This window comes from Rhinoderma darwinii, chromosome 10 (assembly GCF_050947455.1).
Source record: "Rhinoderma darwinii isolate aRhiDar2 chromosome 10, aRhiDar2.hap1, whole genome shotgun sequence".
NCBI classification, from domain to species: Eukaryota; Metazoa; Chordata; class Amphibia; order Anura; family Rhinodermatidae; genus Rhinoderma; species Rhinoderma darwinii.
Window position 1 is genome coordinate 4,983,786 of NC_134696.1, and position 23,067 is coordinate 5,006,852.

General features: G+C 44.5%; 1 protein-coding gene across 16 annotated transcripts in view; it reads left to right on the forward strand.

The window, feature by feature from the left end:
* ROBO3 (roundabout guidance receptor 3) overlaps positions 1-14,184 on the forward strand; it is a 388,832-nt gene extending 374,648 nt beyond the window's left edge. For all 16 annotated transcript variants that reach the window (XM_075839190.1, XM_075839192.1, XM_075839197.1 and 13 more), the window contains 4 exons: positions 4,720-4,827; positions 6,454-6,627; positions 6,903-7,054; positions 13,478-14,184. In XM_075839190.1, coding sequence (XP_075695305.1) covers positions 4,720-4,827; positions 6,454-6,627; positions 6,903-7,054; positions 13,478-13,489 — 446 coding nt within the window. In that variant the 3' untranslated portion in view covers positions 13,490-14,184. The remainder of the gene's footprint in view (positions 1-4,719; positions 4,828-6,453; positions 6,628-6,902; positions 7,055-13,477) is intronic.
* The last annotated feature ends 8,883 nt before the right edge of the window (positions 14,185-23,067 follow it).

Here is a 23,067-nt window from a genome sequence, read left to right on the forward strand (position 1 = left end):
ATAACTTCTATAATACTGCTCCTATATATAACTACTATAATACTGCTCCTATATACATGAATATAACTACTATAATACTGCCCCTATATACAAGAATATAACTACTATAATACTGCTCCTATATACATGAATATAACTACTATAATACTGCCCCTATATACAAGAATATAACTACTATAATACTGCCCCTATATACAAGAATATAACTACTATAATACTGTCCCTATATACAAGAATATAACTTCTATAATACTGCTCCTATATATAACTACTATAATACTGCTCCTATATACATGAATATAACTACTATAATACTGCCCCTATATACAAGAATATAACTACTATAATACTACCCCCTATATACAAGAATATAACTACTATAATACTACCCCCTATATACAAGAATATAACTACTATAATACTGCCCCTATATACAAGAATATAGCTACTATAATACTCCTCCTATATACAAGAATATAACTACTATAATACTCCTCCTATATACAAGAATATAACTACTATAATACTGCTCCTATATACAAGAATATAACTACTGTAATACTACCCGCTATATACAAGAATATATCTACTATAATACTGCCCCTATATACAAGAATATAACTACTATAATACTGCCCCTTTATACAAGAATATAACTACTATAATACTTCCCCTATATACAAAAGAATATAATTACTATAATACTGCCCTCTATATACAAGAATATAACTGCTATAATACTGCTCCTATATACAAGGATATAACTACTATAATACTGCCCCCTATATACAAGAATATAACTACTGTAATACTGACTCCTATATACAAGGATATAACTACTATAATACTGCTCCTATATACAAGAATATAACTACTATAATACTGCCCCCTATATACAAGAATATAACTACTATAATACTGCTCCCTATATACAAGAATATAACTACTATAATACTGCTCCTATATACAAGAATATAACTACTATAATACTGCTCCTATATACAAGAATATAACTACTATAATACTGCCCCTATATAATAGAATATAACTACTATAATACTGCCTCCTATATACAAGAATATAACTACTATATACTGCCCCTATATACAAGAATATAACTACTATAATACTACCCGCTATATACAAGAATATATCTACTATAATACTGCCCCTATATACAAGAATATAACTACTATAATACTGCCCCTTTATACAAGAATATAACTGCTATAATACTGGTCCTATATACAAGAATATAACTACTGTAATACTGACTCCTATATACAAGGATATAACTACTATAATACTGCTCCTATATACAAGAATATAACTACTATAATACTGCTCCCTATATACAAGAATATAACTACTAGAATACTGCTCCTATATACAAGAATATAACTACTGTAATACTGACTCCTATATACAAGGATATAACTACTATAATACTGCTCCTATATACAATAATATAACTACTATAATACTGCCCTCTATATACAAGAATATAACTACTATAATACTGCTCCTATATACAAGAATATAACTGCTATAATACTGCCACTATATACAAGAATATAACTGCTATAATACTGCTCCTATATACAAGAATATAACTACTATAATACTGCTCCTATATACAAGAATATAACTACTATAATACTGCCTCCTATATACAAGAATATAACTACTATAATACTGCCTCCTATATACAAGAATATAACTATTATAATACTGCCCCTATATACAAGAATATTACTACTATAATACTGCTCCTATATACAAGAATATAACTACTATAACACTGCCCCCTACACACAAGAATATAACTACTATAATACTGCTCCTATATACAAGAATATAACTACTATAATACTGCTCCTATATACAAGGATATAACTACTATAATACTGCCTCCTATATACAAGAATATAACTACTATAATACTGCCCCCTATATACAAGAATATAACTACTATAATACTGCCCCCTATATACAAGAATATAACTACTATAATACTGCCCCCTATATACAAGAATATAACGACTATAATACTGCCCCCTATATACAAGAATATAACAACTATAATACTGCCCCTATATACATGAATATAACTACTATAATACTGCTCCTATATACAAGAATATAACTACTATAATACTGTTCCTATATACAAGAATATAACTACTATAATACTACTCCTATATACAAGAATATAACTACTATAATACTGCCCCTATATACAAGAATATAACTACTATAATACTGCCCCCTATATACAAGAATATAACTACTATAATACTGCCCCTATATACAAGAATATAACTACTATAATACTGCCCCCTATATACAAGAATATAACTACTATAATACTGCCCCCTATATACAAGAATATAACTACTATAATACTGCTCCCTATATACAAGAATATAACTACTATAATACTGCCCCTATATACAAGAATATAACTACTATAATACTGCCTCCTATATACAAGAATATAACTACTATAATACTGCCCCTATATACAAGAATATAACTACTATAATACTGCCCCCTATATACAAGAATATAACTACTATAATACTGCTCCTATATACAAGAATATAACTACTATAATACTGCTCCTATATACAAGAATATAACTACTATAATACTGCTCCTATATACAAGAATATCACTACTATAATACTGCCCCTATATACAAGAATATAACTACTATAATACTGCCCCTATATACAAGAATATAACTACTATAATACTGCCCCTATACATAAGAATATAACTACTATAATACTGCCCCTATACACAAGAATATAACTACTATAATACTGCCCCTATATACAAGAAAGCAACTACTATAATACTGCCTCTTATATACAAGAATATAACTACTATAATACTGCTGCTATATACAAGAATATAACAACTATAATACTGCCCCCTATGTACAAGAATATAACTACTATAATACTGCTCCCTATATACAAGAATATAACTAATATAATACTGCTCCCTATATACAAGAATATAACTACTATAATACTGCCCCCTATATACAAGAATATAACTACTATAATACTGCTCCTATATACAAGAATATAACTATTATAATACTGCCCCTATAGACAAGAATATAACTATTATAATACTGCCCCTATATACAAGAATATAACTACTATAATACAAGAATATAACTACTATAATACTGCTCCTATATACAAGAATATAACTACTATAATACTGCCCCTATATACAAGAATATAACTACTATAATACTGCCCCTATATACAAGAATATAACTACTATAATACTGCTCCTATATACAAGAATATAACTACTATAATACTGCCCCTATATACAAGAATATAACTACTATAATACTGCTCCTATATACAAGAATATAACTACTATAATACTGCCCCCTATATACAAGAATATAACTACTATAATACTGCCCCTATATACAAGAATATAACTACTATAATACTGCTCCTATATACAAGAATATAACTACTATAATAGACAGGGATATGTTTCCTCTCCAGCAGTTTATCAGATTGTAATATACCAGTCCTTCTCAATGAATTAGAAGATCATCAAAAAGTGTCTCTCATATATTCTATAGATTCATTACACACAGAGGGATCTATTTCCAGCATTTATTTTTTTTAATGTTGATGATTATGGGAACAGTTAATGAAAACCCCAAATTTAGCTTCTCAGAAAATTAGATTATTATTATTACTTGGTCGGGGATCCGACTGCATGAATTACTGCATCAATGCAGTGTGGCATGGAGGCGATCAGCCTGTGGCACTGCTGAGGTGTTATGGAAGCCCAGGTTGTATGATAGCGGCCTTCAGCTCGCCTGCATTGTTGGGTCTGGGGTCTCATCTTCCTCTTGACAATACCCTATAGATTCTCTATGGGGTTTAGGTTGGGCGAGTTTGCTGGCCAATCAGGCGCAGTGATACGTGGTTATTACACCAGGTATTGGTACTTCTGGAAGTGTGGGCAGGCGCCAAGTCCAGATGGGAAATGAAATCAGCGTCTCCATAAATCTGTCAGCAGAGGGAAGCATGAAGTGCTGGGAAATGTCTTGCCAGACGCTGCGCTGACTCTGGACTTGATATAACACTATGGACCAGCACCAGCAGAAGACACGGCCCCCAAACCATCACTGACTGTGGAAACTTCACACTGGACCGCAGGACACTTGGATTGACACCTCTTCACTCTCCCTCCAGACTCTGGACCGAGATTTCCCATGGAGATGCAAAATTTACTTTCATCTGAAAACAGGACTGTGGACACCCAGCAGCAGACCCGTCATTATAAAGGCTTAGGAAACCTTCGCAGGTGTTTTGTGTTGATTCGCTGATTAGAGCGTCACACCGAGAGGCGACAATCTGCAACTTTTACCCATTATTCTAATTTTCTGAGAGACTAAATTTTGGGTTTTCAGTAACTGTTCCCATAATCATCAACATTAAAAGAAAAAACTGCTGGAAATAGATCCCTCCGTGTGTGATGAATCTATAGAATACGAGAGACACTTTTTGAATTGAATTACTGAAATAAATTAAACTTTTTGATGATCTTCTAATTCATTGAGAATGACTCGTATATCGACAATATTGTTAAAGAATCAATTATAATCTGAATGTTTTAATCAGATTTTTGTAATAATAAATTATATTGGACTATTCACCCCCTCAGGAAAAGCACAGCCTCAGTCAGGAGACCTCGGCACGCCGCCGGGGCAGAAATCAAAAGGAAAAAAAAAATCAAAGTCTCCGCATTATCGCCGGGAAGCCAAGCAGGGAGGTGAGTGGTCGTCTGTTCCCACGAGTTCAGGACATTTAGTTCAATTGATACAGATTAAATTGATTATTTTTTAGCGTAATATAATGTAGCGCTGACTTATACAGGGACAGTAATCATCATCATCAGCGCGGGCAGAGCTTACCGTCTGTTTTCCCAATATCAGACACAAACCGGACAGGTCATACATGTGCCTAGATATACGGATGATGTGATAAGACACTGTTCATATTACAGGTCGTGGCTCTGCAGGTTTAGTCGATAAAATCACTGAACGATCTCAACCAATCCAGGATCCGATAAGCTTTATATACAATGAATAATGTGAAATATCGCAACACGACCACCGCGGACACATTGTAGCGTCCCTCTCACCATATCACAACATGGAGGCGGCGTGGCCGTACGTCACCGCAGTGTCCTGTATTCCAGCATCTAGACTGTTATATTCTGCTTATATTATCATCTCGCTAACACACTGGACAACAGGTGAAATGTTCCCTTTAATAAAGCCCCGAACAGAACAGCGACTCCCGGGGTGAGAGAATAATTAAAATCACTTGAAATCCTATCTCCTCTATCGGTTACATCTTGAAGTCATTAGCGGCTCGGACAATCCCCACTTAATGGATTAGGTTTCGGCCAGAGCCGTCGTTGCCTTCAAATGGGAATTTGGGGAATTCAGAGATCTAGCGGAGATTACAGATATTTCCTGCAACAGAATCACAGAACTACAATATGTCATCCTATTAACCCGTCATTACGAACCAGCAGCATAAGGTGGTCTGTACAGGTAGTGGCAGCGTGCCACGCTTTTTGGTGGCGCAGCTTGTACCGCTGCAGCACATGGTTTTACATGTATTAGAAGACTAAAGGATTTGGAACATTGTCCTAATATACTGAATAAGACTCTGGGGTACTGTGTTTATTTATTCTGCTCTCTAGTTCCCCCACATATGTACCTCTCCTTGCCACTAGGTGGCAATCTCTATGTGGCTCTTGTCACGTCAATAAGAGCCGTATACAGCTGCATACAGATCGGCCCCCTAGTGGCAGCAACAGCTTTTCTTAAAGGTATTTTTGGAGGGGAGAGGACAGATAAATCTATAGGAACAGATCACTACAGCTTTATCAAGTAGATAAGGAAAATAAAGTATTGTAGAATTTAGAAATTTCCTTATATCTGTACTGGAAATTGGCCTAATGCAAAGTTAAAGGGGTTGTCTGGGGCGTTTTTCATACAGTATATGATCGGTGGAGTCCGACACCCCCCGCTCCAATCTTCTGTTCTGGCACCGTAAGTTATGCAGTGGTCGTGCCGGAAGCAGAAGGCTCTGTACACTGTATAGCGGTCGTGCTGCAGATTTGCGCCTATTCATTTGAGCTGTAGTACTGCCGCACGGCCACTATACAGTGTACAGGGCCTTCTGCTCCCGGCACGACCACTGCATAACTTCCGGTGCCAGAACAGAAGATTGGAGCGGGGTGTCGGACCCCACCGATCATATACTGATGACCTATTCTCGGATAGGTCATCAGTTTGAAGAACCGCCCCATGACCAGAAAACCCCATTACATTTTTCATTATTACCTCAAGGTTTGAATGTCATGTATATTTTTATTTTCCAGATCTCCCTCCACCACCCGAGCCCCCTCCCGCCGATGAAGAGCCAGGTTCCCCCCGCATGGAGTACTGCGGCTCATCACTGGAGAGAGACCCCAGCGCCACGTCTTCTGTAGAGAGGAGAGCCGGAGCAGGACACCAGCGGGGGGGTACGACGCATCCAATTCACCACAGAGAAGGTAAAACTAATATCTCGTTACACTACAGAAAAACACGTGGTACATTAGTGGTCACGAAATACTTTAGCAGCACAAAACCGCCGCGTGTGAACGTTACCGTGATAAATTGTTACATTCAACCAGAAGAGAAAATGAATCATTGCCGTGTGCAAAATATCTGAGACATAGAAACACGTCGGGTCCTCCCAGATTTTATATTTACCGTCTGTCGCTGTAGGAGGAGCCCGGCTGTAACACGTGGTCACTTGATTCTCCCTCCCCCTTTATCATTGTAGATGAAGAAATCATTCCATACAGTAAACCCAGCTTCCTCTCCAGAAGTCACATGTCCAGTAATTGTTCCACATCAGGAAGTAGCTCGTCCCGGGGGTCCGCAGGGTCCAGGAGTCACCCATCCGGAAGAAGCAAACCAGGGGACCGCAAAGAGGTAAGAGATGATACTGCGGGACTGTACCCCAAAAATGGCAGGAAGTAATGGAGGATCCATCGCATCTGTGCTTTATATATTTCTGGGTGTGGAGGGGTCTGGGGGAATCTTTTATGGGGTTACACGACCAGTTCAGATCTGCATCATTTATCCTGCTTTTAAAATTAGGAAACTGCTCCGCAAATGATCCCCCCTACCCCTCTGTGTGATATTCTGGGGTGGGGGCTGCTGTTAGGGTCTCCAGCTGTTGTTCCGGCGACGTACATGGTCAGGACTTGTATCACTGGACAGATCATGTACGTGATGCAGTCCACATGTTGTGTCGCTGGGGGGGGGGGGGGGGGGGGCAGTCTGTATATTAGTGTTATGTTATATGGTGTGAATGACGGATATGATGATCCTTCTGGCTGTGACGAGCTGCGCGCTGCGGTCACTTGTCAATGGTCGTTTGTGTGACACTTTTGTTCTGTATTAATATTTGCAACGACACAAACACCTGCTCAGAAAAAAAAAAATGGATCCCCCCCAGTAATTCGGGGGTAAAAAAAATGGCGTTTCTTGCTCATTATATTTTCTTTCGCATTCGTTCATCATAAGTAGATTAGTACACGAGCGCCACAGCAGGGAGAGGTTACTGCGTCTTCAAGGTCACACTGATGACCCCTGGGGGATCCGGGTACATGGGGGGGGGGGGGGGGGAAACTTATTAACTTTTCTACACCAGTTTTCTGGCAGAGAAAAGTCAAACGTCACTAAAGTCACAAGTTACGGGAAAAATTGCAACACAAAGTGGAAGGGTCCGGGGCTCCCGCTGCCCAACGAATTTACTATAATTTACAACTGAAATTGGCGTAAGTTATAGCGCAAATCTACACCAGCCCCCGTCTGCCGTAGATTCACTTTCTGGCGCACAGATGGTCAGAGATGCGTCTAATTAGCGCCTCTTACTCCAGCGATCTGTGGACTATGACCGGCGTATGAAACACCAGCGTCAATAAATCTCCCCCATAGAGTTTAGGGGGGGATAGTGAATAAATTTCAGCCACGACCATTAATATAGTTGAATTAGGATAAGGAGTCTTCTTTATGGGGAAGCGTTACACGGTAACCCGGCTGATTGGTTGCTATGGGCAACACCGCCAACGTCTTAGGAGCGAATGTAAATATACGAAATAATGCCAAATTGGATCCTCCGCAGAATATAATCTACAAAAGAAGATCAGAAAGTTTGTAAATAGTTGAAATTATTTTTGAGTTTTCTATTATTTTCTCCATTCACACCCAGAGCTGCTTTCAAAGTTCTGCTGGTTGCCTTAGAAACAGACCAGATTCAGCTTCATCCCATTTTCAGTCATGTGACCCAGTAACGCAGTGCAATATCGTGAGTAATCAGCGCGTCCGTGCATTGCAATTCTGCCTTCAGCTTTGGATGTGAATGGAGAAGAAACCATCCTGTAACTAGTAATGGTGTGGAAGTTTCCGCCACTTTCTGGGAATTGAGACTTTTTTTTTTACAGCCGCCTGGACTCCGGTCTAAGGTTTCAAACATATGAGATGATATTTTAGGTCTTATTGTTGCCTATGGGACCCGATGAGTAACGGCGGCTCTCACCCGTCCCTGGAAGCGGAGCCGTGAAGGGTTTCAGCTCCCGGCGTTGACGGATCTCACGGACGTATTGTTTGGGTTTTCAGCACAAGAACATTATTAACTCTAATGGCAGCAAATGTGGAGAAGCCGTTCATGTCCAGGATCGGAGTCACGAGGCCGGAATATTCTAATCTAAGTTATTTCACAGCGCCAAAGCAGAAATGACTGAGCCGACTCACCACTCAGGACTCTAGAGAGATGAGTGGCGGCCGTGTCTAGTCGTGGTCATACACCCCCTGCTGGTCTATTGCTGCATACCTATGAAGACGAGCCATTCAGGGGTCTGGGAAAGTGAAGTATGTTGTCCGTCCTATTGGAATACTGACCCAAGGCAACAATTCAAGGACTGATATTTAGGGATTTTTTCCTGTAATGAAACGCATCGCCAGGAATGTGTGGTTTTTCCCGCCATAAAGATGGCGGCCGGGCCGCAGTGAGCAGCAGATTTGGTTACGTGCTCCGGGACATTGCACCTGCCGGCAACCACAGGATCTCATCACTAAAATCTCAAGAAACAAACATCAAAGATCCTGAGAGTCCGAGGCCCCGAGCGGTAACCCGATCACACGAGACTCGTGAAAGCCGAGAGCCCCGCTCCTTCCCAGGGGAAATATTTGCTCTTTTTTGTGCACCTTCCGCAGGTGACAGGAGCCGTGATGGATTTATCGGCCTTTCCTTTCAAGAGGCAAAATCTCTCATCCTGGGGAATTTCTCCCATAAGAATAAGCGGATTATTAGGAATAGCTGCAGATCTGACGGAGCGGATACAGCGCCGGGGGGTCCAGTAACACAATGAGGACGCACGGGTCAGATCAGGATGAACATTTCAAATAGAGAATCTATTGCTCCCTCTTATCAGCCATTTCAGACCAGGACAGATGAATAAAAGCTGTTAACTGTTATCAGCCATTTGAGGCTGACTGTGGTGTCCTTGGATGAGGGACATCCCTAATTTCACAAATCTCCAGTGCGAAGAACCTTCAGAGACATTACATCATATGTGTGACTGATATCAGCCGCTCCTCTTATATCACTCCAGTACTATTATATCCTCCAGAGACATTACATAATATGTGTGACTGATATCAGCCGCTCCTCTTATATCACTCCAGCACTATTATATCCTCCAGAGACATTACATCATATGTGTGACTGATATCAGCCGCTCCTCTTATAACACTCCAGTACTATTATATCCCCCAGAGACATTACATCATATGTGTGACTGATATCAGCCGCTCCTCTTATATCACTCCAGTACTATTATATCCTCCAGAGACATTACATTATATGTGACTGATATCAGCCGCTCCTCTTATATCACTCCAGCACTATTATATCCTCCAGAGACATTACATCATATGTTTGACTGATATCAGCCGCTCCTCTTATATCACTCCAGTACTATTATATCCTCCAGAGACATTACATCATATGTGACTGATATCAGCCGCTCCTCTTATAACACTCCAGTACTATTATATCCTCCAGAGACATTACATCATATGTGACTGATATCAGCCGCTCCTCTTATAACACTCCAGTACTATTATATCCTCCAGAGACATTACATCATATGTGACTGATATCAGCCGCTCCTCTTATATCACTCCAATACTATTATATCCTCCAGAGACATTACATCATATGTGACTGATATCAGCCACTCCTCTTATAACACTCCAGCACTATCATATCCTCCAGAGACATTACATCATATGTGACTGATATCAGCCGCTCCTCTTATATCACTCCAGTACTATTATATCCTCCAGAGACATTACATCATATGTGACTGATATCAGCCGCTCCTCTTATATCACTCCAATACTATTATATCCTCCAGAGACATTACATCATATGTGACTGATATCAGCCGCTCCTCTTATAACACTCCAGCACTATCATATCCTCCAGAGACATTACATCATATGTGTGACTGATATCAGCCGCTCCTCTTATAACACTCCAGTACTATTATATCCTCCAGAGACATTACATCATATGTGACTGATATCAGCCGCTCCTCTTATAACACTCCAGCACTATTATATCCTCCAGAGACATTACATCATATGTGACTGATATCAGCCGCTCCTCTTATAACGCTCCAGTACTATTATATCCTCCAGAGACATTACATCATATGTGTGACTGATATCAGCCGCTCCTCTTATATCACTGCTGTACTATTATATCCTCCAGAGACATTACATCATATGTGACTGATATCAGCCGCTCTTCTTATAACACTCCAGTACTATTATATCCTCCAGAGACATTACATCATATGTGTGACTGATATCAGCCGCTCCTCTTATAACACTCCAGTACTATTATATCCTCCAGAGACATTACATCATATGTGACTGATATCAGCCGCTCCTCTTATAATACTCCAGTACTATTATATCCTCCAGAGACATTACATCATATGTGACTGATATCAGCCGCTCCTCTTATAACACTCCAGTACTATTATATCCTCCAGAGACATTACATCATATGTGACTGATATCAGCCGCTCCTCTTATATCACTCCAATACTATTATATCCTCCAGAGACATTACATCATATGTGACTGATATCAGCCACTCCTCTTATAACACTCCAGCACTATCATATCCTCCAGAGACATTACATCATATGTGACTGATATCAGCCGCTCCTCTTATATCACTCCAGTACTATTATATCCTCCAGAGACATTACATCATATGTGACTGATATCAGCCGCTCCTCTTATATCACTCCAATACTATTATATCCTCCAGAGACATTACATCATATGTGACTGATATCAGCCGCTCCTCTTATAACACTCCAGCACTATTATATCCTCCAGAGACATTACATCATATGTGACTGATATCAGCCGCTCCTCTTATAACGCTCCAGTACTATTATATCCTCCAGAGACATTACATCATATGTGTGACTGATATCAGCCGCTCCTCTTATATCACTGCTGTACTATTATATCCTCCAGAGACATTACATCATATGTGACTGATATCAGCCGCTCTTCTTATAACACTCCAGTACTATTATATCCTCCAGAGACATTACATCATATGTGTGACTGATATCAGCCGCTCCTCTTATAACACTCCAGTACTATTATATCCTCCAGAGACATTACATCATATGTGTGACTGATATCAGACGCTCCTCTTATAACACTCCAGCACTATTATATCCTACAGACATTACATCATATGTGACTGATATCAGCCGCTCCTCTTATATCACTCCAGTACTATTATATCCTCCAGAGACATTATATCATATGTGACTGATATCAGCCGCTCCTCTTATATCACTCCAGTACTATTATATCCTCCAGAGACATTACATCATATGTGTGACTGATATCAGCCGCTCCTCTTATAACACTCCAGCACTATTATATCCTCCAGAGACATTACATCATATGTGTGACTGATATCAGCCGCTCCTCTTATATCACTCCAGTACTATTATATCCTCCAGAGACATTACATCATATGTCACTGATATCAGCCGCTCCTCTTATTTCACTCCAGCACTATTATATCCTCCAGAGACATTACATCATATATGTGACTGATATCAGCCGCTCCTCTTATATCACTCCAGCACTATTATATCCTCCAGAGACATTACATCATATATGTGACTGATATCAGCCGCTCCTCTTATAACACTCCAGTACTATTATATCCTCCAGAGACATTACATCATATATGTGACTGATATCAGCCGCTCCTCTTATAACACTCCAGTACTATTATATCCTCCAGAGACATTACATCATATGTGACTGATATCAGCCTCTCCTCTTATATCACTGCTGCACTATTATATCCTCCAGAGACATTACATCATATGTGACTGATATCAGCCGCTCCTCTTATATCACTCCAGTACTATTATATCCTCCAGAGACATTACATCATATATGTGACTGATATCAGCCGCTCCTCTTATAACGCTCCATCACTATTATGAGCTACACTTTACGTTCAGTGGCCCATAAAAAAAAAAATTCAGACGAACAGGATTAGAGGTTTGCACTTTGGACGAGTATCAAGACGTTGTAGTTGGGACAACTTGTATCAAATGTTCTACTGCAATTTTGTTGTTTTTTAGTCGCCGACTAAACTGTGAACATGACTACAGCAACAGTGACATCTTCTTCTCCAGAGTTAATAAATGAAGACAAATATTAATATGATGTTTACGAATGTTTTGTGCTCAGGTCTGATACTCATGAAGCGGCTTTCAAATTGGATTCAAACAAAATAAAAAACGTTCTGATATAATAAGAGGGAAACCGCTGGATATAATCTATAACTTTACAAAGCTTTCATGTACTACCTGTATTATACTCCAGTCACACACAGAGCTGCATTAAAAATGTTGATGGCACTCTCTTAAAGGAACACTCTGGGCACAACTGATAAGTCTAGTGCAGGCCAGAGCCGGCAAAGTAGGACACGGGGATTCAAAGAACACTGAAGAGAGAAACTTTGTGTCATGCTCCGCCCCTCAGACCCGATACAGTGTATCAGTTGTGCCCGTTGTTCTAGTTCACACCCCCTGCTGGTTCATCTCCTACAAGGTGTAAGATCAAAGTGCAGTGCATTATGGGAGCTCAGCTCTAAGCAGCTCTGGATGTAATTGGAGAATAGAACGATCAGTAGGTTCGCTGTGTAATGATTTCTACTGAATTATTTCTGTCCCTCAAGGTTCAGACCACAATTAATTGGTATTTTCCTCTCCTTTCCCCCAGGACAAGAGATGAAGAGACCTCGGCTGCCGGTGAACAGACTTTCCTGCCAAGACGTTGTCCACAGCGATATTTCGTCAAAGACACTTTAAAACTTTTCCAGTATTTTCCGTTCTTGACTTATTTATGACTTTTTTCTGAATTTTTTTTTCTTTTTTCATGTAAATAATTTCGCCCGTTTCCTGGGCTTCCGGAGAATGGAAAGGACGTTACTATATTTATAAAAGTTACAAAAAGCAAGTTGTACATTTAAAAAAAAAAAATGTTGCTGTTTTTGAATGTGCCAAGTTTTCTAGCCAGTACGATGTTTGCACTCGCGTGTACAGAGCGACAGGACTGAAAAAAAAAAAAGCACAAGGCTTGATGCATGCGGCCCCGGCACAGAGGACAGTGAGCTGGTGCAGACCGAGGTGGCGCTAGCCGAGAGACGTGGCTGTGGAGACTGTGGATTGGCGCCATGAAGGGACAAACTTAATGGAAACCTTTTAATAACCGATGGGCCTCGACCCCAAAATACATTACGAAAGCACCAAATGGATAGTGGGAGGAGCCAATGAACGCGGATCATAAGAGAAGCCGTCACTGTGACAGACGACCGCTCAGGTCTATTACGAGTGGCGCTGTTCCGGCAGCGACATGTGACTGCACTTGTAATAGGCCCAAAATTACTTTTGTATGCTACAAATAAAGATTTTTGCTAAACATTCTAATAGATTTCTGCTGCTCTGAATCCGACCGCTGGAAAATCTCATTTACACCAAATATCAGCACTTAAAGTGCAGCCATCCCGAAAAATCAGCAGTGCAGGCCAAATCCATGAAAGTTATGTTATTAAGTGACAAATTCCTCACCTTCCAGCAGCCTGTACCCCTCTCCTACCTGCAGCCTCTCTGTAATATATGTTATTAGAGGACAGTGTCACCTCCTCACCTTCCAGCAGCCTGTACCCCTCTCCTACCTGCAGCCTCTCTGTAATATATGTTATTAGAGGACAGTGTCCCCTCCTCACCTTCCAGCAGCCTGTACCCCCTCTCCTGCCTGCAGCCTCTCTGTAATATGTGTTATTAGAGGACAGTGTCCCCTCCTCACCTTCCAGCAGCCTGTACCCCCTCTCCTGCCTGCAGCCTCTCTGTAATATATGTTATTAGAGGACAGTGTCACCTCCTCACCTTCCAGCAGCCTGTACCCCCTCTCCTGCCTGCAGCCTCTCTGTAATATATGTTATTAGAGGACAGTGTCACCTCCTCACCTTCCAGCAGCCTGTACCCCCTCTCCTGCCTGCAGCCTCTGTAATATGTGTTATTAGAGGACAGTGTCCCCTCCTCACCTTCCAGCAGCCTGTACCCCTCTCCTGCCTGCAGCCTCTGTAATATATGTTATTAGAGGACAGTGTCACCTCCTCACCTTCCAGCAGCCTGTACCCCTCTCCTGCCTGCAGCCTCTGTAATATGTGTCACCCCCTCACCTTCCAGCAGCCTGTACCCCTCTCCTGCCTGCAGCCTCTGTAATATATGTTATTAGAGGACAGTGACACCTCCTCACCTTCCAGCAGCCTGTACCCCTCTCCTGCCTGCAGCCTCTGTAATATATGTTATTAGAGGACAGTGACACCTCCTCACCTTCCAGCAGCCTGTACCCCTCTCCTGCCTGCAGCCTCTGTAATATATGTTATTAGAGGACAGTGTCACCTCCTCACCTTCCAGCAGCCTGTACCCTCTCTCCTGCCTGCAGCCTCTGTAATATATGTTATTAGAGGACAGTGTCACCTCCTCACCTTCCAGCAGACTGTACCCCCTCTCCTGCCTGCAGCCTCTCTGTAATATATGTTATTAGAGGACAGTGTCACCTCCTCACCTTCCAGCAGCCTGTACCCCTCTCCTGCCTGCAGCCTCTGTAATATATGTTATTAGAGGACAGTGTCACCTCCTCACCTTCCAGCAGCCTGTACCCCCTCTCCTGCCTGCAGCCTCTCTGTAATATATGTTATTAGAGGACAGTGTCACCTCCTCACCTTCCAGCAGCCTGTACCCCCTCTCCTGCCTGCAGCCTCTCTGTAATATATGTTATTAGAGGACAGTGTCACCTCCTCACCTTCCAGCAGCCTGTACCCCCTCTCCTGCCTGCAGCCTCTCTGTAATATATGTTATTAGAGGACAGTGTCACCTCCTCACCTTCCAGCAGCCTGTACCCCCTCTCCTGCCTGCAGCCTCTGTAATATATGTTATTAGAGGACAGTGTCACCTCCTCACCTTCCAGCAGCATGTACCCCCTCTCCTGCCTGCAGCCTCTGTAATATATGTTATTAGAGGACAGTGTCACCTCCTCACCTTCCAGCAGCCTGTACCCCTCTCCTGCCTGCAGCCTCTGTAATATATGTTATTAGAGGACAGTGACACCTCCTCACCTTCCAGCAGCCTGTACCTCCTCTCCTGCCTGCAGCCTCTGTAATATATGTTATTAGAGGACAGTGTCACCTCCTCACCTTCCAGCAGCCTGTACCCCCTCTCCTGCCTGCAGCCTCTGTAATATATGTTATTAGAGGACAGAGTCACCTCCTCACCCTCCAGCAGCCTGTACCCCCTCTCCTGCCTGCAGCCTCTGTAATATATGTTATTAGAGGACAGTGTCACCTCCTCACCTTCCAGCAGCCTGTACCCCTCTCCTGCCTGCAGCCTCTGTAATATATGTTATTAGAGGACAGTGTCACCTCCTCACCTTCCAGCAGCCTGTACCCCCTCTCCTGCCTGCAGCCTCTGTAATATATGTTATTAGAGGACAGTGTCACCTCCTCACCTTCCAGCAGCCTGTACCCCATCTCCTGCCTGCAGCCTCTCTGTAATATATGTTATTAGAGGACAGTGTCACCTCCTCACCTTCCAGCAGCCTGTACCCCTCTCCTGCCTGCAGCCTCTGTAATATATGTTATTAGAGGACAGTGTCACCTCCTCACCTTCCAGCAGCCTGTACCCCTCTCCTGCCTGCAGCCTCTGTAATATATGTTATTAGGGGACAGTGTCACCTCCTCACCTTCCAGCAGTCTGTACCCCCTCTCCTACCTGCAGCCTCTGTAATATATGTTATTATGGGACAGTGTCCCCTCCTCACCTTCCAGCAGCCTGTACCCCTCTCCTGCCTGCAGCCTCTGTAATATATGTTATTAGAGGACAGTGTCACCTCCTCACCTTCCAGCAGTCTGTACCCCCTCTCCTACCTGCAGCCTCTGTAATATATGTTATTATGGGACAGTGTCCCCTCCTCACCTTCCAGCAGCCTGTACCCCTCTCCTGCCTGCAGCCTCTGTAATATATGTTATTAGAGGACAGTGTCACCTCCTCACCTTCCAGCAGCCTGTACCCCCTCTCCTGCCTGCAGCCTCTCTGTAATATATGTTATTAGAGGACAGTGTCACCTCCTCACCTTCCAGCAGCCTGTACCCCTCTCCTGCCTGCAGCCTCTCTGTAATACATGTTATTAGAGGACAGTATCACCTCCTCACCTTCCAGCAGCCTGTACCCCTCTCCTGCCTGCAGCCTCTCTGTAATATATGTTATTAGAGGACAGTGTCACCTCCTCACCTTCCAGCAGCCTGTACCCCTCTCCTGCCTGCAGCCTCTGTAATATATGTTATTAGAGGACAGTGTCACCTCCTCACCTTCCAGCAGCCTGTACCCCCTCTCCTGCCTGCAGCCTCTGTAATATATGTTATTAGAGGACAGTGTCACCTCCTCACCTTCCAGCAGCCTGTACCCCTCTCCTGCCTGCAGCCTCTGTAATATATGTTATTAGCGGAGAGTGTCACCTCCTCACCTTCCAGCAGCCTGTACCCCCTCTCCTGCCTGCAGCCTCTCTGTAATATATGTTATTAGAGGACAGTGTCACCTCCTCACCTTCCAGCAGCCTGTACCCCCTCTCCTGCCTGCAGCCTCTGTAATATATGTTATTAGAGGACAGTGTCACCTCCTCACCTTCCAGCAGCCTGTACCCCCTCTCCTGCCTGCAGCCTCTGTAATATATGTTATTAGAGGACAGTGTCACCTCCTCACCTTCCAGCAGCATGTACCCCCTCTCCTGCCTGCAGCCTCTGTAATATATGTTATTAGAGGACAGTGTCACCTCCTCACCTTCCAGCAGCCTGTACCCCTCTCCTGCCTGCAGCCTCTGTAATATATGTTATTAGAGGACAGTGACACCTCCTCACCTTCCAGCAGCCTGTACCTCCTCTCCTGCCTGCAGCCTCTGTAATATATGTTATTAGAGGACAGTGTCACCTCCTCACCTTCCAGCAGCCTGTACCCCCTCTCCTGCCTGCAGCCTCTGTAATATATGTTATTAGAGGACAGTGTCACCTCCTCACCTTCCAGCAGCCTGTACCCCTCTCCTGCCTGCAGCCTCTGTAATATATGTTATTAGAGGACAGTGTCACCTCCTCACCTTCCAGCAGCCTGTACCCCCTCTCCTGCCTGCAGCCTCTGTAATATATGTTATTAGAGGACAGTGTCACCTCCTCACCTTCCAGCAGCCTGTACCCCTCTCCTGCCTGCAGCCTCTGTAATATATGTTATTAGAGGACAGTGTCACCTCCTCACCTTCCAGCAGCCTGTACCCCTCTCCTGCCTGCAGCCTCTGTAATATATGTTATTAGGGGACAGTGTCACCTCCTCACCTTCCAGCAGTCTGTACCCCCTCTCCTACCTGCAGCCTCTGTAATATATGTTATTATGGGACAGTGTCCCCTTCTCACCTTCCAGCAGCCTGTACCCCCTCTCCTGCCTGCAGCCTCTCTGTAATATATGTTATTAGAGGACAGTGTCACCTCCTCACCTTCCAGCAGCCTGTACCCCTCTCCTGCCTGCAGCCTCTCTGTAATATATGTTATTAGAGGACAGTGTCACCTCCTCACCTACCAGCAGCCTGTACCCCCTCTCCTGCCTGCAGCCTCTGTAATATATGTTATTAGAGGACAGTGTCACCTCCTCACCTTCCAGCAGCCTGTACCCCCTCTCCTGCCTGCAGCCTCTCTGTAATATATGTTATTAGAGGAGAGTGTCACCTCCTCACCTTCCAGCAGCCTGTACCCCCTCTCCTGCCTGCAGCCTCTCTGTAATATATGTTATTAGAGGACAGTGTCATCTCCTCACCTTCCAGCAGCCTGTACCCCCTCTCCTGCCTGCAGCCTCTCTGTAATATATGTTATTAGAGGACAGTGTCACCTCCTCACCTTCCAGCAGCCTGTACCCCTCTCCTGCCTGCAGCCTCTCTGTAATACATGTTATTAGAGGACAGTGTCACCTCCTCACCTTCCAGCAGCCTGTACCCCCTCTCCTGCCTGTAGCCTCTGTAATATATGTTATTAGAGGACAGTGTCACCTCCTCACCTTCCAGCAGCCTGTACCCCTCTCCTGCCTGCAGCCTCTGTAATATATGTTATTAGAGGACAGTGTCACCTCCTCACCTTCCAGCAGCCTGTACCCCCTCTCCTGCCTGCAGCCTCTCTGTAATATATGTTATTAGAGGACAGTGTCACCTCCTCACCTTCCAGCAGCCTGTACCCCTCTCCTGCCTGCAGCCTCTCTGTAATACATGTTATTAGAGGACAGTATCACCTCCTCACCTTCCAGCAGCCTGTACCCCTCTCCTGCCTGCAGCCTCTCTGTAATATATGTTATTAGAGGACAGTGTCACCTCCTCACCTTCCAGCAGCCTGTACCCCTCTCCTGCCTGCAGCCTCTGTAATATATGTTATTAGCGGAGAGTGTCACCTCCTCACCTTCCAGCAGCCTGTACCCCCTCTCCTGCCTGCAGCCTCTCTGTAATATATGTTATTAGAGGACAGTGTCACCTCCTCACCTTCCAGCAGCCTGTACCCCCTCTCCTGCCTGCAGCCTCTGTAATATATGTTATTAGAGGACAGTGTCACCTCCTCACCTTCCAGCAGCCTGTACCCCCTCTCCTGCCTGCAGCCTCTGTAATATATGTTATTAGAGGACAGTGTCACCTCCTCACCTTCCAGCAGCCTGTACCCCCTCTCCTGCCTGCAGCCTCTCTGTAATATATGTTATTAGAGGACAGTGTCACCTCCTCACCTTCCAGCAGCCTGTACCCCCTCTCCTGCCTGTAGCCTCTGTAATATATGTTATTAGAGGACAGTGTCACCTCCTCACCTTCCAGCAGCCTGTACCCCCTCTCCTGCCTGCAGCCTCTGTAATATATGTTATTAGAGGACAGTGTCACGTCCTCACCTTCCAGCAGCCTGTACCCCCTCTCCTGCCTGCAGCCTCTGTAATATATGTTATTAGAGGACAGTGTCACCTCCTCACCTTCCAGCAGCCTGTACCGCTCTCCTGCCTGCAGCCTCTGTAATATATGTTATTAGAGGACAGTGTCACCTCCTCACCTTCCAGCAGCCTGTACCCCCTCTCCTGCCTGCAGCCTCTCTGTAATATATGTTATTAGAGGACAGTGTCACCTCCTCACCTTCCAGCAGCCTGTACCCCTCTCCTGCCTGCAGCCTCTCTGTAATACATGTTATTAGAGGACAGTATCACCTCCTCACCTTCCAGCAGCCTGTACCCCTCTCCTGCCTGGAGCCTCTCTGTAATATATGTTATTAGAGGACAGTGTCACCTCCTCACCTTCCAGCAGCCTGTACCCCTCTCCTGCCTGCAGCCTCTGTAATATATGTTATTAGAGGAGAGTGTCACCTCCTCACCTTCCAGCAGCCTGTACCCCCTCTCCTGCCTGCAGCCTCTCTGTAATATATGTTATTAGAGGACAGTGTCACCTCCTCACCTTCCAGCAGCCTGTACCCCCTCTCCTGCCTGCAGCCTCTGTAATATATGTTATTAGAGGACAGTGTCACCTCCTCACCTCCCAGCAGCCTGTACCCCCTCTCCTGCCTACAGCCTCTGTAATATATGTTATTAGAGGACAGTGTCACCTCACCTTCCAGCATCCTGTACCCCTCTCCTGCCTGCAGCCTCTGTAATATATATGTTATTAGAGGACAGTGTCACCTCCTCACCTTCCAGCAGCCTGTACCTCTCTCCTGCCTGCAGCCTCTCTGTAATATATGTTATTAGAGGACAGTGTCACCTCCTCACCTTCCAGCAGCCTGTACCCCCTCTCCTGCCTGCAGCCTCTGTAATATATGTTATTAGAGGACAGTCACACCTCCCCACCTTCCAGCAGCCTGTACCCCCTCTCCTGCCTGCAGCCTCTGTAATATATGTTATTAGAGGACAGTGTCACCTCCTCACCTTCCAGCAGCCTGTACCTCCTCTCCTGCCTGCAGCCTCTGTAATATATGTTATTAGAGGACAGTGTCACCCCCTCACCTTCCAGCAGCCTGTACCCCCTCTCCTGCCTGCAGCCTCTGTAATATATGTTATTAGAGGACAGTGTCACCTCCTCACCTTCCAGCAGCCTGTACCCCCTCTCCTGCCTGCAGCCTCTCTGTAATATATGTTATTAGAGGACAGTGTCACCTCCTCACCCTCCAGCAGCCTGTACCCCCTCTCCTGCCTGCAGCCTCTCTGTAATATATGTTATTAGAGGACAGTGTCATTCCCTCACCTTCCAGCAGCCTGTACCCCTCTCCTGCCTGCAGCCTCTGTAATATATGTTATTAGAGGACAGTGTCACCTCCTCACCTTCCAGCAGCCTGTACCCCCTCTCCTGCCTGCAGCCTCTCTGTAATATATGTTATTAGAGGACAGTGTCACCTCCTCACCTTCCAGCAGCCTGTACCCCTCTCCTGCCTGCAGCCTCTGTAATATATGTTATTAGAGGACAGTGTCACCTCCTCACCTTCCAGCAGCCTGTACCCCTCTCCTGCCTGCAGCCTCTCTGTAATATATGTTATTAGAGGACAGAGTCACCTCCTCACCTTCCAGCAGCCTGTACCCCTCTCCTGCCTGCAGCCTCTGTAATATATGTTATTAGAGGACAGTGTCACCTCCTCACCTTCCAGCAGCCTGTACCCCCTCTCCTGCCTGCAGCCTCTGTAATATATGTTATTAGAGGACATTGTCACCTCCTCACCATCCAGCAGCCTGTACCCCTCTCCTGCCTGCAGCCTCTCTGTAATATATGTTATTAGAGGACAGTGTCACCTCCTCACCTTCCAGCAGCCTGTACCCCTCTCCTGCCTGCAGCCTCTGTAATATATGTTATTAGAGGAAAGTGTCACCTCCTCACCTTCCAGCAGCCTGTACCCCTCTCCTGCCTGCAGCCTCTGTAATATATGTTATTAGAGGACAGTGTCACCTCCTCACCTTCCAGCAGCCTGTACCCCCTCTCCTACCTGCAGCCTCTGTAATATATGTTATTAGAGGACAGTGTCACCTCCTCACCTTCCAGCAGCCTGTACCCCCTCTCCTGCCTGCAGCCTCTGTAATATATGTTACTAGAGGACAGTGTCACCTCCTCACCTTCCAGCAGACTGTACCCCCTCTCCTGCCTGCAGCCTCTGTAATATATGTTATTAGAGGACAGTGTCACCTCCTCACCTTCCAGCAGCCTGTACCTCCTCTCCTGCCTGCAGCCTCTGTAATATATGTTATTAGAGGACAGTGTCACCCCCTCACCTTCCAGCAGCCTGTACCCCCTCTCCTGCCTGCAGCCTCTGTAATATATGTTATTAGAGGACAGTGTCACCTCCTCACCTTCCAGCAGCCTGTACCCCCTCTCCTACCTGCAGCCTCTGTAATATATGTTATTAGAGGACAGTGTCACCTCCTCACCTTCCAGCAGCCTGTACCCCCTCTCCTGCCTGCAGCCTCTGTAATATATGTTACTAGAGGACAGTGTCACCTCCTCACCTTCCAGCAGACTGTACCCCCTCTCCTGCCTGCAGCCTCTGTAATATATGTTATTAGAGGACAGTGTCACCTCCTCACCTTCCAGCAGCCTGTACCTCCTCTCCTGCCTGCAGCCTCTGTAATATATGTTATTAGAGGACAGTGTCACCCCCTCACCTTCCAGCAGCCTGTACCCCCTCTCCTGCCTGCAGCCTCTGTAATATATGTTATTAGAGGACAGTGTCACCTCCTCACCTTCCAGCAGCCTGTACCCCCTCTCCTGCCTGCAGCCTCTGTAATATATGTTATTAGAGGACAGTGTCACCTCCTCACCTTCCAGCAGCCTGTACCCCCTCTCCTGCCTGCAGCCTCTGTAATATATGTTATTAGAGGACAGTGTCACCTCCTCACCTTCCAGCAGCCTGTACCCCCTCTCCTACCTGCAGCCTCTGTAATATATATGTTATTAGAGGACAGTATCACCTCCTCACCTTCCAGCAGCCTGTACCCCCTCTCCTGCCTGCAGCCTCTGTAATATATGTTATTAGAGGACAGTGTCACCTCCTCACCTTCCAGCAGACTGTACCCCCTCTCCTGCCTGCAGCCTCTGTAATATATGTTATTAGAGGACAGTGTCACCTCCTCACCTTCCAGCAGCCTGTACCCCCTCTCCTGCCTGCAGCCTCTGTAATGTATGTTATTAGAGGACAGTGTCACCTCCTCACCTTCCAGCAGCCTGTACCCCCTCTCCTGCCTGCAGCCTCTGTAATATATGTTATTAGAGGACAGTGTCAC